This window comes from Alligator mississippiensis, chromosome 9 (assembly GCF_030867095.1).
Source record: "Alligator mississippiensis isolate rAllMis1 chromosome 9, rAllMis1, whole genome shotgun sequence".
Classification (NCBI taxonomy): Eukaryota; Metazoa; Chordata; order Crocodylia; family Alligatoridae; genus Alligator; species Alligator mississippiensis.
The window spans coordinates 51,974,514-51,997,091 of record NC_081832.1 but is presented as its reverse complement, the minus strand read 5'-3'; the positions used below and the strand labels follow the sequence as shown (position 1 = coordinate 51,997,091).

The following is a 22,578-nucleotide window of genomic DNA, read 5'->3' as shown; positions in this document are numbered from 1 at the left end:
AGTGCGTTTAGATGTAGACACTCCTGAACATGCCCCACCTGCCCACGCTCCTAACCTGGAAATATGACAATCAGGCCTTTCTTCTATGGTCAGTCTCAAGACCTTAATCTGTAGTATGCCAGAGAGCAGCTGTAGAAGGGAACCCCTGAGCTTACTCACAAGTGCACTTGTGTGTTCAGACTGTGCCTGGGAGCATGGGTAAGTGGGGCATGCTTTAGGAAAAGCTTTGCTGTTCTTGCTGCAGGGCAGACCTGCTTCTAGTAACCTCACATACATCCAAAGCCCCAAATTGGTTGAATTTTCATTTAACAAGGCAATGATGGGCACAAACTTGTACTTTTTTATATAAACAACCTTTTTTAAAATTAAAAAGTGCACTAGCTGACTAATCTATGAAATGAAAATTGCATAGAATTTTTTGTGGATTATGCTCATACAGTACCTTTAAATTTCTCAGGCACAAATATATGCATTTCCTATGACAGGTTAGCTCCCTGACCACACAAATAAAGTCAATGGAAAAAGTTAATCCTTAACAGATCATCTTTATGTGGACCTGCAATTTACAGAGCATTTTAAATACCAGTTAGTCATGTTTTAGAGAAAACAAACACACAATTTAGAGGCATACCCTCTTCCTCTGTCGACTTATTTCCACTTTCATTGCTGCGCATTTGTTTAGTGTGTTTAACCGTCTAGAGAAAAGGAAAAAAAAAAAGACTTAAAGTTTTAACTCAAATAATGTTAACTAAAAGCAGACGTTGTCTGAACTGGTCCTGAAATCTTCAAAGAAATCTGAAGATCTGTCAGCAACAACTGACATTCTGCTCCAGGCTCCTTAAATGCCCCAAGACCAAACGAGGTCAGGGGTTGCGTGATGCTCATAGCTACAATTGTGTCCTTGCAACATTTGGGGGGAAAAAAACCAAGTCACAATAATTAATATACTATAATGTGATTTCGTACAAATTTAGAAAGAGCTTTGTCGATTATATAGAAGACACTAAAACCTTTTGAGATTTTGATAAAGAAGAAATTGAGAGTCAAATTATTTTTTAAAAAGATTACTGGCAGTTTTTTACATTAAGTATGGTAATTAAGATAATCTTATTTTTTGTTGTAATCACTTAAACTGAAAACTGCAAGTTCAGAAAAGACCCAAACTAGCCCAAATATTTAAAAACATGAGCAACCCCTTCAACATCAGTGGGACTACTCATGGGTGGAAGGTAAAGAATGATCTGGATTAAACAATCCAATTTAAAGAAAAGCAACAGTATGAATGAAAATGCCAGATAATTTCATAATCTTTAGTATCTGCCCTGAGAAAACACACACACACACACACAATATCCTTTCCGTTCCAAGACAAGGGCAACAGCAGGACATGAACTTAGCACTTTAACACTAAGTGCATGTTGACAGTGCAAATGCACTGTGCCAGGCAACAGCACCCCTGAATACACCATGCTGTTTCATGGGGGTACCTGCTGCAGCAACATTTTAATGCAACTATGTTGCTTCCTGTCCAGGTAATAACCTGCATAGTATGTCAGAGGGCACCACTGGCTCACATAGCAAATTTGCAGTGTAAAAGTACATTAAAGTTATGGGCTGCTAGCACTTTGGTTAGAGGAGTAACTCTTAGGCCCTCACTTGCTGCAAATATTTATGTGCTCATTTGTATCAGCTACTAGATGTGGGCAAAGCCCATACCATGCCACGCATGGGCTACAGGTCACAAGTGACCACACATGAATAAAAAAAGCTTTAAAAAAAAAGATATGAGGAAAAAAATGCACCATGAGTAATTACACTAGCACTCCCATGTGGGGGAAGTCCATAAAACAGATGAGAGTTACTGTGTGCCAACAAACCAAATTTACCTGTGTACTACACAAGTTCTGGCAAGATGTCAGCATTTGAACAGTGGTTTCATCTCTTACTCAAGAACCTCTTGAGAAAAATGAGAGCAAACATGTGGTGTTTAATTACTGCAATTTGTTTTTGCTAGTAATTTACAGTATCATTTCTCTGGAAGTGCAAAAAAGACAATCCAAACAACAAACCTGTAAGATTTGGATGTGGAAGAGAACTTTAATTCCAGCAAAAAAACCCTAAAAACCCCACCAACTAATAATTCTGACATATGGTTCTGATGGTCACTAAACAAAGTGATAGAAGTATTCTCACTCCCCGTAGACAGCACCTTAGACAGATAAAATAAGGTTGATGCTTTATGCTACAGAAGGCACAGACAGAAGTGCAGCTCCCCAATCTAGCCCATGGAGCTTCACAGAAAGTGTCGTTAGTCCAACCCTCCCAACCCAACAGATAGTAGCTGTCTCAGGATGAGACGGGGAGAAGGAAAAGGGGCGAGGTGCATTCTGGGGTTTACTCAGCCATGCTGGAGGGGGTGGGATTTGAGCCCTTCACATTGAGGGGGCTCCAATCCACTCCCCCCTTCCCTCTAGTATAGGCTGGGCAAACCCCAGAACAGACCTCCCTCCCCTGCCTTCTCCCCATCCCATCCTAAGAGAGCACCAGGGGTGGAGCTGAGCTACTTCAGCCCAGCCAACAGAGCAGACAGAAGTTAACAAAGGCACTCTGCTTTGGAGTGCCTTTATTTGAACCCTCATATAATGACAGTTAATTTGTTGCAATTGGAGTGCTCTGCAGCTGTACTCTTTTGTTTGGCCATGGCGGTAGAGTGCTTTCAAGGGGCCAATTGTGCAACAAATATAATGAGCCTACAGATAGGCATTCAGGCCTTAAGTCAGGAAAGCACTTATGTACATAAAGGTAAATATGGGCTTAAGTTTTTTTTTAAATCACGAGGTGTGCTTAAGTGAGTGCTTAAGAGATTTTATGAGGTATATGCTTCCATGAGTAACCTGTTAAACCAGAAAAAGCCATACCCACAAAAATATAGGAGCTGTTTTCTTGTGTGTAGAGGCTGAAGCAAAATTATTATATTTACCTGAATAGAGATTCAATAGCATCAGGATCTAAAAATTCATGATCTTTCCTCACAGTTTTGATGTCAATAGGAAACTGCATGTCTGTGAATACAAAATATTTATTTATAATAATTTTTGAAGGATCATAGTATCTTCCAAAAAACTAAGACTATGCTTGACATTTCAGTTTAATCTGGATAAAACTACAGTAATTTTTTTATAGATCTGTTCCTGCACAGGTCATACATCTAACTAAGGTCCCAATCCTCCATAGAGCAACACTTGAGTAATTTTACCTACTTGCCATCAATGGGATTACTTGCATACACGTGAGTAATTGTTGGATGGAAGCTAAATGTTTGAAGACTCTGCCATTGGATTGCATTAAGGTCAACAAATTAAGCATATAAACTAAAACATATAAAGTTGAGAATAAAATCTCTACTTTCAGTCTGTCTGTCTCATATGCACCTGCCTTTAAAAATAGTGTTTTAATATTGCCTGTAAGTAGGATGAAACACATTTTTTATTAACTTGAATATGAAAAGGTGTGGACCACTACACAGCTACTCGAGCTTTAATGGGATCTACAAAACATACTCGCCATCCCAGATTTTGATATCTGCCCTCCCAGACTGAGAAACCTCCAAAATCTATTGACAATACTTTCTAGGCTTATTTTATAGATCTCAATGAGACTTAAGCATCTCACCAAGCTTGAGCATTGCATTTTTGTTAATAGTGTTTATTGTATAGTATAATATATTGAACATGTATAAAACATAAATTTGCCTACAAAACGACATCTTACATCCACAATCATCTAACAGTAAGAACTCTCTTGAGACTCCACAGCTGGGATGAGGGGGTGCTTGCAAGTTGCTGGAATGAAACAGCAAACTGAAAGGCAGAGTTCACTCTTCAGGGTGCTGTTGAACTGGTAGTCGTTTTTGGCTGAACAGCAGCAGCTGTCAAAGGGTTAACACTCTAGCTTTTGCTGATGTTGCAGTGTGCACTCTACCTCTGTAGTCAGAATTTAGACATGACTGGAAAAATCTTTTTTGAATTAATGTTGCCTTCCCTTGCCTTATTTGAGGGAGGGGGTATACAAGAAATGCAGCACATGGTAATTTTTTATCATACTGTACCTTCAAATAACTGAGCATATTGAGGAAAACCAGCAGCCCTCAGCCAGTCGCAGGCTTCTTTGGCTTCAATTTCTGTAATAAAATATAAAAACACAAAGGTCAGTTTTCAGAGGTTAACAGGAGGTTGACAGATCCATAAGACTAGCGACTTCCATAAAAATGGAGTTACTTATTTCGTATAACTCCAAGAAAATGGATTTCTGAGGAATCTTGTGTATGTGGTTTCTGTTTTTGAAAAATGACATTTAAAAAAACAAACAAATACACACACTGCTAGCATTCATTCCACTATGGAGAAGGTACACCAAACAAACCGCTGCATACTGACCACTGCATATTATGTCATCCATCTGTGAAGGTCTTATGTTCTGAAGTATCTCTAATATGTTTTGAATGAGTAATCAAAAATGGCATGTGATACATATATCCAGTTACTAAGATATCAATGCCCAACCAAGCATTCTGATCCTTAGACACGATGGTAGGACTAGGACAAATATATCAGATAATACCATAATTAGACTGAAAGAGCTGCTACAACACTAACAGAACTCTACTTATGCATTCTTGGAAATGAGAGCTGTCTACAGTACCTGTTGCTAGGGTCTTTCAATATTTATTTCCTTGCCAACTACCAGTTCCACTTGGCAGTTACTTCAGTACAACAGATGTCAGGAATTAACTGCTCATTTTGTGGCAATTAATAAAGCTCTATGACCAATACTACAACATTCCCACAGGAGCAGGAGCAAAACATAACCTTACAGAATTACAGAACACTCACCAGATGCCTTAAAAATGTAAACATGTTTAGTATGCTTCTGGAAGAGCACATACCAGCAGCCTCTAAACTGCACAAATATTGGAAATTACTGTTTACTGTGAAGGAGAAGAAACGCAGACTGCACTCTTCTGTCTGGGGACTCTGCTAGTTCTTTAGTTACAACTCTGATATCAACCAAGTTGCCAAGGCTTGCCTCACGCACGGTTTTAATGAGAGTTTCAAAATCTAGTTTCCTAAAATGTGTTTTCTGTCCAAAATATGGAACTCTGAAGACATTCTGTATGTTGATTTGTTAAAATGCATTGCCCAACTTTGCTTGTAGTATTCAGTAGACAATTATCAGTTTAACAAGGTGAAACAATTCACCTACGTATCTTTAGCAATCTACCAATTGTTGGCATGCATCTGGTATGCATTTGCCAAGGCATCTTGAGCAAGGCTAAGGATGTCATTCTCCCGCTCTACTTGGCCTTGGTGAGATCGCAGCTGGAGTACTGCGCCCAGTTCTGGGCACCGCACTTCAGGAAGAATGTGGAGAAGTACAAGAGAGTTCAAAGGAGGGCCGTGTGCATGATTAGGGACCTACAGACTAGGTCATACAAGGAGAGGCTGAAAGACTTGGGACTGTTCAGCCTGGAGAAGAAGACAGAGGGGACTTGGTAGCAGCTTACAAGTATAGCAGGGGTGTACATCAGGGCTTGGGGGAACATCTATTCACCAAGGCCCCCTGGGGGAGGACAAGAAATAATGGGCACAAACTAACTGAAGATCACTTCAGACTAGACATAAGGAAAAACTTCTTTACAAGTCGAGGGTAAAGAATGCTCCCTGCAGAGGTGGTACAGTTACCCACCCTGGCGATCTTCAAAAAGCATCTTGATGCCCATCTTGCTGGGATCATCTGACCCCAGCAGTCTTTCCTGCCCAAGTGCAGGGGGTCTGGACCCAATGAACTGTAGGGTCTCATCCAGCCTCTAACATCTATGAAACCATAAGTTTATTGTCTTCCTATTCACAAAGCAACCTCTCTTTCTGAATCAGTTACAGTGATAAATGTAAATTAGCCGTTTGATTAGTTACAGCAAATTTCTATTCATAGTACTGACTTTGTAATGCACAACTCTGCAACCATTTTCAACTTCAGGTAAAGAGGAAGTTTGAAATGATAAAAACATGTCTTTGAAATACAAACCAGATGCATCCTCTCTATCTTTAGAATATGATATACATGCTTTTTTCTTCTCCAAGGCCAGACTACCCACATCATTGCTGCTGCTCACACTAATGTTCATGTGTAAGGCCTGGAGACAGTTCAACTCAAACTTTAATCAGAGAATAACATTATGTAAGCAAGAAGCTGGAACAAAGTGATAGCACACTGGCACTGTTTTGCAAATGACATTCCTCCAATATGGGAAAGAAGAGCAGAAAAGGTTTAATCGTCTTCACTAAAGAAAAGAAAAAGAGGCTTGGTCTTGAGTTAGCTAACCTAAGATAAAGTCCTGCAAAAGAGAAGGCAGTTTATACATATTCACCCAAGCTACCAGTTCACAGCCAATCCTAGGCAAGCCCAGAATCTAAATTGCCTTATCTTCAGTAGGGCTTTACATCATGTCTACTCCAAGCACACCTGGGTTCCAGTGAAAATGGAAGAGCACTCTCTCACAGAAATGTTAAATAGTTTTCCCAAATTAAAGTAATCTAGTGTTTCCTTCTAAAACTGCAGCTGTTTGTACTATAAGCAGAATCAAGAAAAACTAATTAAAAAATGACATCTTAGATGACAATGTACAATTACTAGCATCTACAATTACTAACATCTACATTTGTGTATCGGATTGGAAACTAAATGACCTTTTCCTGACTAGAGGCAGCCCTTTTCAGAGAAGATTAGAACCAGGGTGAATAAAAATCAATGATTTTTTTAAAGTAAAACATTTGATGTCTTTATTTAAATCAGATTTTTATTATTTATTCAGATTTTTAAGATACTTTAAAAAAAACCAACCCTGTATAAAGATAGTTTTAATTTAAGATAAAGCTCAAAGATATCATCATGGGATAGAGATTATAACTTCTAAGCATATGCTATTTGAGACAATATATTCATGTAACCTTTTCAGAAAAGTTTTATAAATAGGCCACAACAGACCATGGACTATATTAGGGGCCCAATTTTATGGGGTTCCCAGAGGCTCCTTTATAGATTAGTAAAAAATATTAAAGAAAACCACTCTACCCAATGAGACTCAGTGCTCAGTCTAAAATAGCGTTTCTCAACCCATGGGTCGCAAGACTATTTCAAGGGTTGCAAGCTGTGGCAAGGCAGAGGATGGCGGGAAGGCACCTGCCCCTACTAAGGCAGGGTAAGGGGGAGAGCTGCGCGGCCGGGCTGGCAGCACCAGGGCTGGTGCCCATGCTCAAATGGACAGGGTGACAAGGAGATGCTGCTTGGAGGGTGGGAAGGACCATGATCAGGCTGCTTGGTGCAGCACAGCAGCCCCAGCCCAGGGCAGGGGGGTGCCACAGACCTTTCCTCCTCCTTCCTCTAACCCACGCCACGGTCAGACTTGCTCCATTGCTGCCCGTATAAGCCGGAGCTACCGCAGTGACTGCATTCTGGCCTGCGCAGGATGGGGGCAGCTGGGGGCACCGCCAGCAGGGCTGGAGGGAGCCAGGGGGCTGCAGGTCAGGCACCAGCAGGGCCAGCAGGGTGTGGGTTGGGACAGGCCATGGATATTTACATGTGGGTCCCGGTAGGAAAAAGGTTGAGAACCACTGGTTTAGAAGAGTCCATTAAGCATTTCTGTGATGCTTAGTTTCAGTTCTCAGTGTCTCCAGAGATAAAATCCTTGCTAACAGCAGTATATGGTGATGAGAGATAACAGACATGATTACCTACCCATCAGCCCTCGTCTCTCTGCAAGTCCATGTCCATAATCAAGTCCTTACCTTTCTCTAAAACTGAAAAGTTTCAAGAAGTAAAATGAATAAAGGATATCAAACAATAAGAATGCACTTCATAGAAAACAAGGATTCAGTTGAGGCTTCCTGAACAGCGATTGAAATTATGATTTAAATCGATTTAATTTAAGTCAAATCCACCCTGGTTAGGACTGCTTGGGAAAGCTTCCACTGCTGCTGCAGGTCTTTTGACGCAACACTTCCCACAACCATTACTCTCCAAAGCTTCTTAAATTCTAATAACTTCACCTTCACTATCAGACTTACATATGGGAACCACCAGACTTCTGCCAGGTCCCTACAGATAATTCTAAGTTAAATCACTTCAAAAAGTTCTGGTAGTGACTATTTCATTGCTGGAAACAGCAACCAAAATGCTGTGAAGGATCTGTTTTGGTGCTACTAAAGATCAATGAGAAACTCCTCCTAATTTTAATGAAAATTAAAACAAATGAAAAATGGGTGCTCAGCACTTCATAGATTTAATAGATTTCATAGACGTTAGGGCTGGAAGGGACCTCGAAGATCATCGAGTCCAGCCCCCTGCCCCAGGGGCAGGAAGTCAGCTAGGTTCAAAAGGACCCCGGCAAGATAAGCATCCAAGTGTTTCTTGAATAAGTCCAGAGTAGGTGCCTGCACCACATCTGGAGGGAGTTTATTCCAGGTCTTGGGGGCTCGAACAGTAAAGACATTTTTTCTTATGTCCAGCCTAAAGCGGTCTTGTAAGAATTTATGATCTAGTGAAATTGCCAGAGAAACCAATATCAAAATTATGATTACCATAATCATCATAGGAGGAAGAAATAAAAGGATATGCATGAGCTACATGAGACTGTGAGCTGCCAGGCTGCTTTGAAATGACACAGCATTGAGCATGATGGTGTATGAATTTTGATGAACAACAGAAAACATGGTGGTTTTGGTAACGGTGTTGTGAATTTCCTACTGGTGGAAGAACACTAAGAGCTCCAGTAGCTCAGGAATAAGAAATGCAAACATCTAAAAATAAGCAGTAGTCACAAAAGTCTTCAAAGCATAGGACAGGATGAATCCATCCATCTTGGGCACTGACTACTATTGAGCTAATACAAGAAATTAACAAGTCCTGGTTTCACAACAACACTAGAATTATGGAGACAGCCCTGTAAACTTGCACAGTGTTTGAAAATGAATAAAAGAGCTGCTAAAAAGCAGTTAGGTCTAAATTGTACTCCAAGAGCCGTCTATGCTGAGCAGAGTCCATCTTCTTACACCTACTTGGCCTATTGAAAAGGTCACCCATATGATTTTCAATCAGAGAAACAGCACAGCTTAGTGGTTTATTCAGAAAACAGTCATGAATTTCTGATTCTAATCTCTGCTCTACCTCAGGGCCATGCTACCTCTCCTAATCTGTAATAAGGATACCAGAACCTGCAATTTATTTGTACAGCTCTTAACAAAAAGGTGTAAAAATGTACTAGTTATTATTAACTACTAACCTCATTAATAATTAGAATTTGTTCTCCCACATCTATTTACAAAAGTATTATACCAAGGGGTATCAATAGGTTTACTGATTAACTTTGAAAATGGGTGTGCTCGTAATAAGGGATTCATTTTACGTTGCTCAGATGATCACTGGGGAGGAGTCAGCCCTTTCCCAATAGCAGCAGGAAATGGGAGGACCTTTGAAGAGCTGGCACAGCAAATTTTATGGAATGACAGCCTCCCCTTTAGGCTTGGGTTGAGCAGAAGTGGCTTCTGAGGAAAACAGCTTTCTAGAGATCTTACAGTATTATCTGCATGCAGCATGAAATACCAGAGAACCTTCAGTGCATCAACTCCCCCTCACACGCTACATGTCTGATTTTATAAATATTTAAAAGCAGTTGAAACATCCCCATTTCCTGCAAGCCTCATTAGTCAATTAGAGATTAGAGGCTGCTAGCAGCACTTTAAAGTTAGCTTTTTTCCCTTGGGCCAAAGGTTGCCAAATGCTTATGGGAAACAAAATAATATATATGTAACTTATGCCAGTTTTCCATTTCTTATTATAATATGGAGTTATACAGAGTGGTTATCAAGTAACCAACATTTTGAAGGGGTTAGCAGGTATATGAGGTCCAAAATTGAACAGACACTACACTAACCAACATTTAAAAAAACCCATAAAATATTCTTATTAAGTGCCCATGAAAAAAAAATGTGTTGGTTGAGACATTCTCTTTGCAGCATTTTCTATCCAAGATTGTTCTGGGCTAGCATGGAAAAGGCAAACCATGAAACTAAGCCGAAACAAAGCATGAAACAGACTAATTATAGTCTAATATTAGTCCAAGATAAAGTATTCCAAGGAAATAAGCAACGTGAATGGCCATTTGTACTTTGATATTACATACTGAAATAAAGTATTTTAAATGCCAAAATGTACTATTATAACAGGTTCTGATTCCTGTTTTAAACTACAGCATGGAAAATTATACTTGACAGCTTTATTGTATTAAAACAAAACTCACTGTATTGTTCTTAAACTATGGTCTGTCATTGCTGCTTTCCTATGTTTGAAAGGAACAGTATTTACAAGGTCAAGGTAAATTCACATTTTCCATTTCAGCTTCATACAGTGTAGCAATTAGTTTGGATGGAAAAGTAAGAAAGAGAATTTGGTGTGTTTAAGTTTGAAACTGTACCCAAACCAGGCACACATGCAAAAACTCTTGAGCTTTCTGTTCACAGCCCCTTTATCAATTAAGCCAAAGACTTCCTTCACACTGTTAGGTGTAATGAATTACATAGGAAGCTGGTAATGAAAAGTAACAGATTCGCTCAATACTCCCAGCTCATCGTGGCAGGTTCAAAGGGTAGAACATAAATAGCATAGGATTGATATTCTAACTTTACTTGTAATACTAATGTATGAGACATTTGTAATAAGAGAAACAGAAATAATTCCAAAGGGATATCCCTTGCTGATATCTGAAGGATTTTCCCTTAAGACACTAATCGTACTATGACAGCAAAAGACAAACTCACACAAAACAAGTCATTTTTTTGGAACCTACTTGATATAAAACAGCAAAGCAAAGTGTCCCAGTACTAATCTGTTGTTGCTGCTGCTTCCCATCACTGGCAGCTCTGAGTCTATTGTCCTTCCCAGCCTCCTCCATATGCTCAAGAACTGGAGTCGACATGTATGGGACGTGCTTGGCAGCTGCAACAGCCAGATGCCAAACTCTGGAATGCATTTTTCCTATACCACATGACCCTAACCCCATCAGCGAACTAGCTGACAGGTTCTTTGTGCAGTCTCTTGGATGGTTTCATTGTTGGCTACACTTGCAGCTGTGGAGTTGACTTGGGGGTTGATATGGGGTCAGGTTGCTGAAAAATGTATTAGTTCTTTCTGATACCACCATTGGTCTACATTTCTTCTTGTATCTATAAAAATGCATTTAAATTGCCCACAAGCTACAGCAGCTAAAAAAGCAATTCCCTTCTATACCAATCTGAAAAAGTACTGGGCTAGATGCTGTTCCAGGGAGTTATCATGAATTAGATTATAGCCTCCGGCTATGCAAAGTGTCACATCTTAAGCAGATTCTTTTTATTAAGTCAATATGTGTTAATGAAGCATCTGACCAATGTTCAAGGTTGGAATTTTATGCCTTTAAAAACAGACTGTTTGCACTGACCAGTTTAGAAAAATGGGCCAAACGCTCATGACCTGTAACACCATCATAAAACATTAGCCCACATAGATGAGAACGGGAACAAATTAAATGTATGCACTTAACTAATGCATAATCCTAATTAAATAAAAACTAAATGTTTTATTATCCCATCAAAAACATTTGTTACTTGACTGCAGAAGTTGGACAGGAGTTTGCCAGGAGGATTTTGGCTACATGTGAAATTGAGGTTAACACAACATGATTTGATCTTCCATTCTCACTTGGGTGTCATGTTGGTGCATGTGTTGCAGTGTATTACGTGTGTCCAGTGTGACCTAATGGTTCATTTAATAGCTGCAACATTACTTCTAATGCAAATTAGAGCGATTCCAAAATTTTATTATACATCTCCATTTGGGGTCAATTTGTCCCATCCCAATCCTTTGTGGCAGCCTTATTCAACTACCCTGATTCTGAAAGTATAATCCTTAGGACAATGATACCCTTAGGTTGATTACTAGAAGGGCTAAGTGTAGCACTTCTCCTTTACGCACAGAGCACCCCCCCCCCCCATTAGAAAAACAAAAAATATTAGGTCAGATATCATTAACTAGGTTTTGGAGGGGCCCAAATAAGATTGTTGCTGCTTTCTTAAAAATAGGTAGTTTATAAAGATTATAATTTTTTCACATAAAGACACAGGGGTAGGCAGTCATTCCTGCACTGATTTATAAAGAGCCTAGGCGAACCAAGTACCTAACTTGAACTGAATGTTAATGTGAGACCATCACCCAGCCCACTAACTTCAAATCCCCATCTTGAAAATCTCTGCCAGAAGGTTTGGATTACACAACAGGGACCTCAATCCCCTCAATTCTAACCTCAGATAAGTCACTTCTATGTGCTTTGGTTTACCCAACTGTGAAATGGGAATAAATACATGAGTTGAGGATCAATTTCTCTCGGTGCTTGATGGCCCTTAAGACTTGCTGAATGTTAAGTGCCAAATAACTAGCAAGAAGGATAACCAGTTTCATAGTTTATTGATACTCCCATAGCACAAAAATAAACCAGTCCAAGACAGCCAGATGGGAGTGAATTCATGACATTATAAAGTCTTTCATAATTAAATCTAGCTATTCCTCAACCCAACAAATACCACTATTAATAGTTCCATAGGCAGCTGGTAAGATAGTTACCTAAGAAGTGGTTTATTATCAGTAAGCTGCAGAATGAAAAAGCTCCTGGTAGATTTGCTAGCCCTACTGAGGGACGCAGTACTGAGCTCTACATGTAGCTCAGCCCTCAGATCAGCAGGCAATTTTGTGCACTGCCAATTCTTGCTAATGCAATTTGTTGACTTTCAAAGGCACAAAGCAAAACAAGCTACTGAGGTTTCAGTTAATGTAATTTCCTATGGGCAGCACAGCCCGTCTTTCAAAGTAAAGCTCCTCATTATGAGACAGACTTTAAATATATATACACCTAAAAACCAGTCAGTATTGCCACTGCATTATCACTGTTTAGTTATTTGAAACTTCCTTACAAGCATTTCAATTGGACTGTTCTGTAAAACTACAATTGCTGGGGTGCAGGGTTGAAGGGTGCCTACCTACACTTCTGTAGTTCCTTTTGTCCTAGAAAGTCGGCTGCGTCCCTGGAGTGTTGCTTTCATTGCTTTGATGGCATTGCATGCCACCATACAGTTTACTTCACCCGCATTACAATCCTGTCCCTGACAGCCAAGATTTTTTAATGTTTCCTGGAAACACAATTGCATCGCTCTGGCTTGGCTTGGCTTTTCCTGTCTTAGCTTAAACGTCTCCTCACAACCTATGAATTTCAGCAGCAACTGGGGAATTAGTCATGTTAATAGGGCAAAGATTTCTCTTTGCCCTATTAACTCTTCAGGCTCGGTGAGATGGGGAAAAGCCACCACTTGTCCTTGCTTTGAACCAAATCCACAGAGGATGATGAAGCGCGGTGCCGGCCTCCCCGCGTGGACCAGGAGGTCTTGCCCCACGGCTCGGCCAGTCAGTGTCCCGGCGCCTGCTCACCATGTAGTGGCTTCAAGTCAGGGCGGTTTTGAGACGGGAAGCCCCGAGCTGGACTCCTCCCAGGTGAGCTAGGAGCGGCAGGGCAGTAGGGGGAAGCGGGGCCGAGACGCCGGGGACTCGCGCTGCCCCGTCCCGCCCCGCGGCTCCCGGCGCCGTGTCCCGCTGCAGCAGGCAGCGCGGGTTGGGGCCCGTCACCCCCGCCGCCCCGGCTCCGGCCCCCGCACTCACGCGTCAGGATCATGGTGCCCGGGGCGCTGCGCTGGGCTCCCCGGCGCGATGCAGCGCAGGCTCCGGGGGCAGCCCGCACCTCCTCCAATCCGGCCCGCCCAGCACCGCACCGCACCGCACCGCCCGGGGCAGCAGGAGTGTCAAGGGCACGGGTCGCCCCGCCCGGCAGCCGCCTGCTACGTGCCGCCGCTCTCCCTTCCTCCCCCGGGCGGGACCGGCTTGTCCGGCAGGAGAGGCTGGGAGGCCCGGCCCGGCCCGGCCCGGCCCGCCCCCGCCCCGCCCCGGCCCGCCCCCGCCCCGCCCCGCCCCGCCCGAGGCGCCAGGTCTGCAGCGAGCCGCCGCCCCGTGCCCGCGAGGGAAGCGGTCACCGCTCCGCCGCTGCCGCCTGCGGGGACCCTGGCCCTGGGGCAATCTGGGTCGTGCCCCTCGCCTGCAGCCGTGGCTGGCGCCTCTCACTCGCTGTGCCCATTTCACAGAGGAGCAGCTCGGTCCGGCCCACTCCCCCCCGACTGCTCCTCGCCCGGAGCCGCCAGCCCCGCCGCTGTGGCCGCACACAACTGCTTTGCCACCAGCCCCAGCTGCAAGCCTGCTCCAACGTGCCAGGGCCGTTGCCAGTGCTGGGCTACCACCTGCACTCCTGCAGCCTTTCGTTGGCACTGATGGGGCCACCCAATGTGGCCGACTCCCACTCGTTTGTAAATGGGGTTTTGCACGGAAAGAGAGGAAGCCCTGAAATGAACGAGCGGGTCAGTCTGCTTGAAAAATATGCTCAGCGGTAGTGCCTGGATAGCAAAGAACTGCTAAGAGGTTTAGGGCGGACAGGGCTACTCTTCTCCTAAGTCAGGAGAAGCTTAAATAGACGGAGGGGTTGCTGTTGTGTGCGAGAAGCAAACCCAAGGCAATCATACCGGACAAGAGCTATAAAGTGCACCTCGCCTTGTGACCACAGGTTTTATAGCCACACGATGCAGTGGCGGTATGCAGTTGGGCAGAAACTTCCTGCTTCACACCCTTTCTACCTGTGAGCAGGCTCCTGGGATTATGCCTTGGAGATGGTATTTGCACCCCACTCTTTTTCTTTTAAAGTTTTCTATTTTTGCTACTTAGGGTGGAGGGGCAGGTGTGTGTGTGTCTTTAGTTCACTGCTGTCCAATGCAAGTTGATGCTGTTCCTTTAACCAGACTTTGTGCCAATCAGCCACATATTAAAGCTCATACTAGACGCACATCAATCTGCTTTATGGGAATCCTTAAGAAACCTGTATTATGCCCAGGTACTGTGAAGAACTGAAACTATTGCTAGCTTAATAGAAATCATGTGACTTCTGAATGAGGAAATCACTAACCAAACAGTTTAACTGAGGAAATGTTAATACACTCCACTTGCTGTCTTTTGAGTAGGCACTTAGATAGACTAGAGCCGGCCTGTGGTACCACTGAGTAGTTACTCTTGCTGGAAAATGTTAATTTGCAGAGGAAATTGTATGGCTTTGAAATAGCATTTGTCATTCCATTGGGATTGCAACACTTCTTAGTGACTCGTTAAGAACACAAGTAATTACAAAGTAAGGCTAATGTTACTATTTCAACCAAAATAAATAAATAAATAAATAAATCAAGGAGAAAGTTAAAACCCAGCCTGTCTTTCACTCTAGCTAGATCTTATCAATATCTGTTTAGACACAATAAAAGATGAAGAGACTCTGAACTAGAACCAGTGTGCAAAAGCTACTTAAAATGGAGGGGCAATTTCCTTGTTCTTGTCATGCTATATTTTCATGACATGCTATTTTTTTATACTTTCAGGCATACTTAACGCCAGCCAGTAATTGTTACAGTACTATATAGTTTGGTAAATGACCAGCTGATTCCACTGCACCCATTTAGAATTAATTAGTGCCACCAAATCCACAATTCTTTTGGTGAGGTAATTTAACGTGCCATTGACCTTGCCTCTGTTTGGGTTACCTTGCTTTCTCATATCGATGCCCAGTCATGCTATTCTTTATGGGAAAGAGCCTTTACATTGCTAGCTTCTTGGAGCAAAATCTACTGCACTAAAACTGTGGCTCTCAAACTCTTTAAAACAATGGATCAACCCTCACCTTCTCATGGATAAATACACACCCTAATCAACACATGTTCACTTAAAAGGGGGGCTCAATGGAGCATGGTTTAGTGGAACCATTGCTTTCAGCTGTCAAATTTTATCAGCCTTAGTTAAGACACATTTTTTGTTGCAAAAGGGTTTCTGGTCCCTTCCCTTTCCCCTAAGGTACAAGTAAGCTTACTACCGCTGCAGGAATTCAACATTATAAGAGCGAGCCTATTTTACATGTCACTATCTTTGTTCCATCTGAGCTGCCCCAGGCAAGCTACATGTTGACTTCCTCAAGGTTTCTTGCAACATTTCTGGAGCCTAGATTCTGGCGTTACTATGCATTAGTCACTATGGACTAACTAGTCACAAGTTGCAAAACTACTGTTAAGAAAAGGATCTAAACACAGTAGCGGAAAAACCTAAAACTTATCAGCATGTGGATAGCCTGAAGTACTCACTAAAGCACAAGCCGGGGGCTGGGGGGAAAGGAATCAGGATTAGGTTCCAGTACCAATAGACACTGGATTGTGTGATCTCTGGAGGCAAATTAGAGTAGACTGCAAAGGGAAGGATGACTTCAGTATAGATAAGCATGCCCAAGCTGGCTTTTTTTTCTAGCTAGGAGGGGTAACATTAGTGGCAAAGGCATGCCAGCATGGCTTTAGCATGGACAGTACAAGCACATCAAAGCTCCTAGGGACATAGTCTGATCCCTGAAACGTGTGCTGTTGCATCTCCACAGCTACCCACATAATCCATGCATCTAGGTTTAGCATATGGGCATTTAGAAAAGTTACAATGAGGCAAATTAAGGTCTCAACTTTATATAGCATGTCAACCATTCCACTGCAACTGCCCTATAAACCTGCTCTTAGGATCATATGACATGCCATACTGGGTCAGACCAATGGCCAATTTAACCTGGTATACAGTCTCCACCAGTAATGAGTAGTAGAGGCTTTAGGGCAGCAGTTCCCAACCTTGGGGTCACAACAATAAAAATGGGGTCTCACACTCATGGGGAGGGAGACACAAGGGAACATGTGCCCCCAGATTTATGTACGGGGTGGGGACAGATACAGGCTGCCCTCTGCGAGCTCGCGGCTCTTTGCTCTGTTGCCGTCCCCTGGGGCCTTTGGGGCAGAGCAGGGCAGCTCAGTGTCTCTGCTGGGAGCCCCACACCAGCTGCACTGCCATGGCGAGGAGCCCTTTGCCTGCCTGGCAGCAGCAAGGGGCACAACTCCTAGCTCCCTAGCCCTGGTCCTGTAGCCCTGACAGCTGGGGGCCCTCACTGGCAGGGCTGGGAGGAGCAGGAGGCTACAGGTAACATGTGAGGGGCACCAGTGGGAGTGAGGGGCTGTGGGGGTAGGGGGACTGAGGGGCACTGGCAGGGCCAGGGGACTGTGGGTGGAGAGTGAGGGCTACCTACGGGGTTTGGACTGCAGGTTGGGAATAAGGGGACATGCTAAGGAAATGGGGTTATGCTGAGTAAAAGGTTGGGAACTACTGCTTTAGGGGGAGAGTACAGATACTGGGCATGTCTATTGTTCTCTCTCCCTGGCATCAACCATCATAGGTTTAGGGATGTCAGAAAGACATGCCTCATTCTTCTATTTAATAGCTCTCAATGGACCTGTCATCCATGAATACTTTACTTCAGAATGGGTGCATCTACATGTGCACTTTAATGTACATTAAAATAGGCTAATGCACATTAAAGCATCAGAACCCCCCCCCCCCGTGCTCTTTAATGCACATTAAAATAGGCTAATACACATTTTTCTGGTACCTCACAATGGAGGGCATTTTTATACATGCTACTGGGGTGGTGGGGGTACCCACAGCATCTCGTTTATCAGTGTCCCCACAGTGCCTCCACTTCAAAATGGCGGTGGGGGCACTTTAACTAAAGCTTGTCGAATGAGTGTTAAAGCACCCCCACTGCCATTTTGAAGTGCAGGAACACTGATACACAAGACATAGAAGCTGACTGAAGTGTGCTAATTAGTAGGGCTTTGTGAAGCTTCAGTCCCCAATTCAATTGGTGGAGATTTGGCCCGATTCGGTGGCTGAATCTCCGAATCCGAATAGAATCAGAGGACCCTTTAATCTCTCTGAATCAAATCAGAACCCTCCGAATCGATTTGGGAAGATTTGGAAATTCAGACTTAGACACAACTTTAAATGTTTTTTCTACATACCTCTAGGTAGCAGGCAACTTGTGAACAGTGATGGTGGGGCACATGGAGTGTCCTACAGAAGTGCGGGGGGCTCCCCAGTGTGCTTGGCAGCAGACCTAGAAATGGACCAGAAGCACTTCCAGTCCACTTCCGGGTCTGCTGGGGAGAGTACTGTCCCCCCCCCCCATGCACCCCGAGCTCAGCAACTGGTGTCTCCTGGGTCTGGGGGGCACCTGGGGTCCCCCCACAGCTGATCACGCAGCCTGGAGAGGTGCAGGGGGGCTCCCTTGCATGCTCTCCAGTTGACCCAGAAGTGAACACTTCCAGGTTTGCCACCGAGCGTGTGGAGGGCCCCACATGCTCGGTGTGATGCTCCATCCACCCCAGCATTGCAGCATTCACAAGCCATGCTGGTACCTTGAGGTATATAGAAAAAAACATTTAAAGCTGTGTCTATGTCCTAATCGCCGATTCTCTAAATCAGCATTGAATCTTCAGATCCGGATTTGGCCCAATTGAATCAGGGACAGTGATCCAAATCAACAAATCAAATTACTGACCCTGATTCGGGTCGAATCCAAATCAAAGGGCCTGCTTCGCAGACCCCTATTAATTAGCTGAGTCTGCTCTGATGCACTGTAATTACAGCACATCAGAACAGCCTCCTGGCACATCTCCAGGCACCCGGAGGTATTAGATTTAATGCACATTACCAGGGCCATACCTAGAGGGGTGTGAATCGGGGCGACTGCTCCAGGCCCCGGCTTTGGGGGGCCCCACGGAGTGGGGTGGAGCAGAGGTGGCGTGGAGCTGGGCAGAGAGGCGGCTCTGCATCCAGCTGCTTGCTACCTCTCCCTCCCTCCTGCTGATGCTTCCACCAGCATTGGTGGCAGCAGCTTCTTCAGGTCCAGAGCCCAGATCAGAGTGGGGGTGGGGCCCCGCATGGGTTAATTTGCCCCAGGCCCCGCACCCTGCTTGGGTCAGCTCTGCGCATTCATAGATTCATAAATGTTAGGGTCGGAAGGGACCTCAATAGATCATCGAGTCCAACCCCCTGCATAGGCAGGAAAGAGTGCTGGGTCTAGATGACCCCAGCTAGATGCATATCCAACTTCCTCTTGAAGACCCCCAGGATAGGGGAGAGCACCACCTCCCTCGGGAGCCTGTTCCAGATCTTGGCCACTCTAACTGTGAAGAAGTTCTTACTAATGTCCAGTCTAAATCTGCTCTCTGCTAGCTTGTGGCCATTATTTCTTGTAACCCCCGGGGGCGCCTTGGTGAATAAAACCTCACCAATTCCCTTCTGTGCCCCCGTGATGAACTTACAGGCAGCCACAAGGTCACCTCTCAACCTTCTCTTGCGGAGGCTGAAAAGGTCCAGGTTCTCTAGTCTCTCCTCGTAGGGCTTGGCCTGCAAGCCCTTAACCATATGAGTGGCCCTTCTCTGGACCCTCTCTAGGTTATCCGCATCCCTCTTGAAGTGTGGTGCCCAGAATTGCACGCAGTACTCCAACTGCGGTCTGACCAGCGCCCGATAGAGGGGAAGTATCACCTCCTTGGATCTATTCATCATGCATCTGCTGATGAGTGATAAAGTGCCATTAGCTTTTCTGATGGCTTCGTCACACTGCTGACTCATGTTCATCTTGGAGTCCACTAGGACTCCAAGATCCCTTTCCGCTTCCATGACACCCAGGAGGTCATTTCCTAGGCTGTAGGTGTGCTGGACATTTTTCCGCCCTAGGTGCAGCACTTTGCATTTCTCCTTGTTGAATTGCATTCTTTGTTTTCTGCCCATATGTCCAACCTGTCCAGGTCTGCTTGTAGTTGTTGCCTGCCCTCCGGTGTGTCCACTTCTCCCCACAGTTTTGTGTCATCCGCAAACTTGGACAGAGTACACTTCACTCCCTTGTCCAAGTCGCTGATGAAGACATTAAAGAGTATCGGTCCAAGGACCGAGCCCTGCGGGACCCCACTGCCCACACCCTTCCAGGTCGAAACCGACCCATCCACCACGACTCTCTGGGTGCGACCCTCTAGCCAATTCGCCACCCACCGGACTGTGTAGTCATCCAAGTCACAGCCTCTTAACTTGTTCACCAGTATGGGGTGGGATACCATATCGAAGGCCTTCCTGAAGTCTAAGTATACGACATCCACCCCTATTCCTGTGTCCAGGCCTTTCGTAACCTGGTCATAAAAAGAGACTAGATTAGTCAGGCATGATCTGCCTGCCACGAACCCATGCTGGTTTCCCCTCAGCATAATTTTTCCTGCCGGGCTCTCGCAAATGAGAACCTTGATAATTTTTTCAAAGACTTTGCCAAGGATGGAGGTGAGACTGACTGGCCTATAGTTGCCTGGGTCCTCCTTCCTCCCCTTCTTGAAAATGGGGACCACTTTGGCCCTTTTCCAGTCCTCTGGGACTTGGCCTGTGTGCCACGAGCGTTCAAATATTCCCGCCAGTGGCTCTGCAATGACGTCGGCCAGTGCCTTCAGTACCCTTGGATGGAGCTCATCCGGGCCTGCCGACTTAAAGGCATCCAGTTCCTTCAAATGACTCAGCACCATCTCAGGGTCTACGCATGGTAGTCTGGCGCCTTGCTGCTGCCTCTCTACAACCCCAGTGAGAGACTTGTCGTGTCCCTCACTTAGGAACACTGAGGCGAAGAACTCATTGAGGAGTTCAGCCTTGTCCCCCCCTGTCCGTCACCAATTGCTTCTGCCCATTTAGTAGGGGTCCTATTCCTCCCTGGGCCTTCCTTTTACTCCCTATATATCCAAAAAACAATTTCTTGTTATCCTTTACTTGGGTTGCCATCCTCAGCTCCATGGTAGCTTTGGCCCGTCTAACTGCCTCCCTACAAGCATGAGCAGAGGAGGTATACTCCGCTTTGGTGATCTCTCCCTGTTTCCACTTTTTATGTGCCCCCCTTTGGCCTGTAGGCTGCCCTGGATTTCTCTGGTCAGCCAAGGAAGCCTCCTGGCCCCTTTCCCTCTATTTCCTCACATCGGGATCATCTCCCTTTGTGCCCGAAGGATCATTTCCTTAAGGCACAGCCACCCTTCTTAGGCTCCCATCACTTCAAAACTCTTACTCTGCAGTGCGTCCTTGACTAATCACCTGAGTTAATTGAAATCAGCTTTCCTAAAGTCTAGCACTTTCACCCTACTAGTTACCTTACCCACTTGACATCTTATGAAGAATTCTATTATTAGGTGATCACTGTCCCCCAGGTGACCACCGATCTGTAGGTCCCCTACCATTGAATAAGTACATGTCCATAGGCAGTTACTATGGAGTAGCTGGCCTGCTGTATGTCTGCTCCTTAGCTTATCTCACAGAGATTTGTTTGGGTGCCATACCCCAAAGCAAGCACAGGTATGTCTAACCTATGCTGCAGATCACATCTTCTCTTGAAGTACAGGGATACCCTGAAGTGCCTTCATTGCCACTATGTTTTAACCTAAGGGAGACTGAGGTAACACACTTCTTTATTTTTGTCAGAGAAAGCATGGCTTAATATCCCAGCGATCAATATAGTATAAAATAACTGGATAAATAGATAGCAATAGATAGAAGTCTTGACTCCTTTTTTCTGCCCTAAAGACTCGACCACTCTCTTATCTAATGTTTATAGGCAGAAGGCAGGACAGGGTGGCACCTTTGGGCCTTGTTACACCTTACATTGTGAGCCATACATATGGTGATGGGTGTTAGTGCTAGCTGGAGTTTGGAGCCGTCACAGTTCAGACCAGCAGGGGCCTGGTAAGAATCCCCTGCTCCCCGGGGCTCCCCCAGTCGTCTCTCCCCCCTCACGCACTTGTGGCTGCTCGTGCTCTGTTTCAGGGGAGCAGGCAGGGAAGAGTTAACCTGCCTGCCTGCCTGCCCTCCCCACCGCTGGGCTGGTGCTCTTCTCTGGGCTGAGCCTGACCTAGAGAGCAGTGGTGGTGGTGGGTGGTCAGGCAGGCAGGTTATCCTTCCCTGCCTGCTCCCCCAAAACAGGCAGCATCCGCAGCCACAAGTAAGCAGGGAGGTGGGCAGATAGGGATACAGTGAGTGGGGTGCTGAGGAGGGCAGGGCAGGGTACTGGGCCCACAGGGAAGCTAGGATCAGCAAGGGAGGGAGGGCATGAGGTGCTTACAAACTGGGTAACATGGATTAGAGATAATCCTGCCCTGGTGTGGCATATTTTTGACCACCTAACTAGTTTCAGGTGTTAATATGTAGACAGTCCACATGTTGAGAGTTCAAGGAGCTGCCCAAAATTACCCTTTAACAAGGCCCTTAGGTTAAATACAGACAGAGGCTGAATCGATTGCAGGTGAGTCTAAACTGCATAGACCGAACTAATAAGAAAGTGAACAGAAGTTCACTTTCGATTCCAGAAATGCAGGCACATCCCTGTAGTGGCCCAGGCCAGGAAACTGGGGGTGCTAAAGCACGCCTCCCTTCTGGGCTAAAGCAGACAGCTTGGGCCAAGGCTAGCCCACCCACCCTGTG

At 44.8% G+C, this 22,578-nt stretch overlaps 1 protein-coding gene across 3 annotated transcripts in view; it reads right to left on the bottom strand.

Annotated features, from left to right (window-relative positions):
• LOC102564808 (rho GTPase-activating protein 7) overlaps positions 1 to 22,578 on the bottom strand; it is a 179,300-nt gene that overhangs the window by 23,214 nt on the left and 133,508 nt on the right. For 2 of the 3 annotated variants that reach the window (XM_006263258.4, XM_019487144.2), the window contains exons 2-4: positions 4,109 to 4,180; positions 2,981 to 3,062; positions 632 to 695 (exon numbers count right to left, since the gene is read on the bottom strand). In XM_006263258.4, coding sequence (XP_006263320.3) covers positions 632 to 695; positions 2,981 to 3,062; positions 4,109 to 4,180 — 218 coding nt within the window. Of the gene's footprint in view, positions 1 to 631; positions 696 to 2,980; positions 3,063 to 4,108; positions 4,181 to 13,794; positions 14,029 to 22,578 lie in introns of those variants that run through there. The other variant, XM_006263259.4, reaches the window with a different exon arrangement.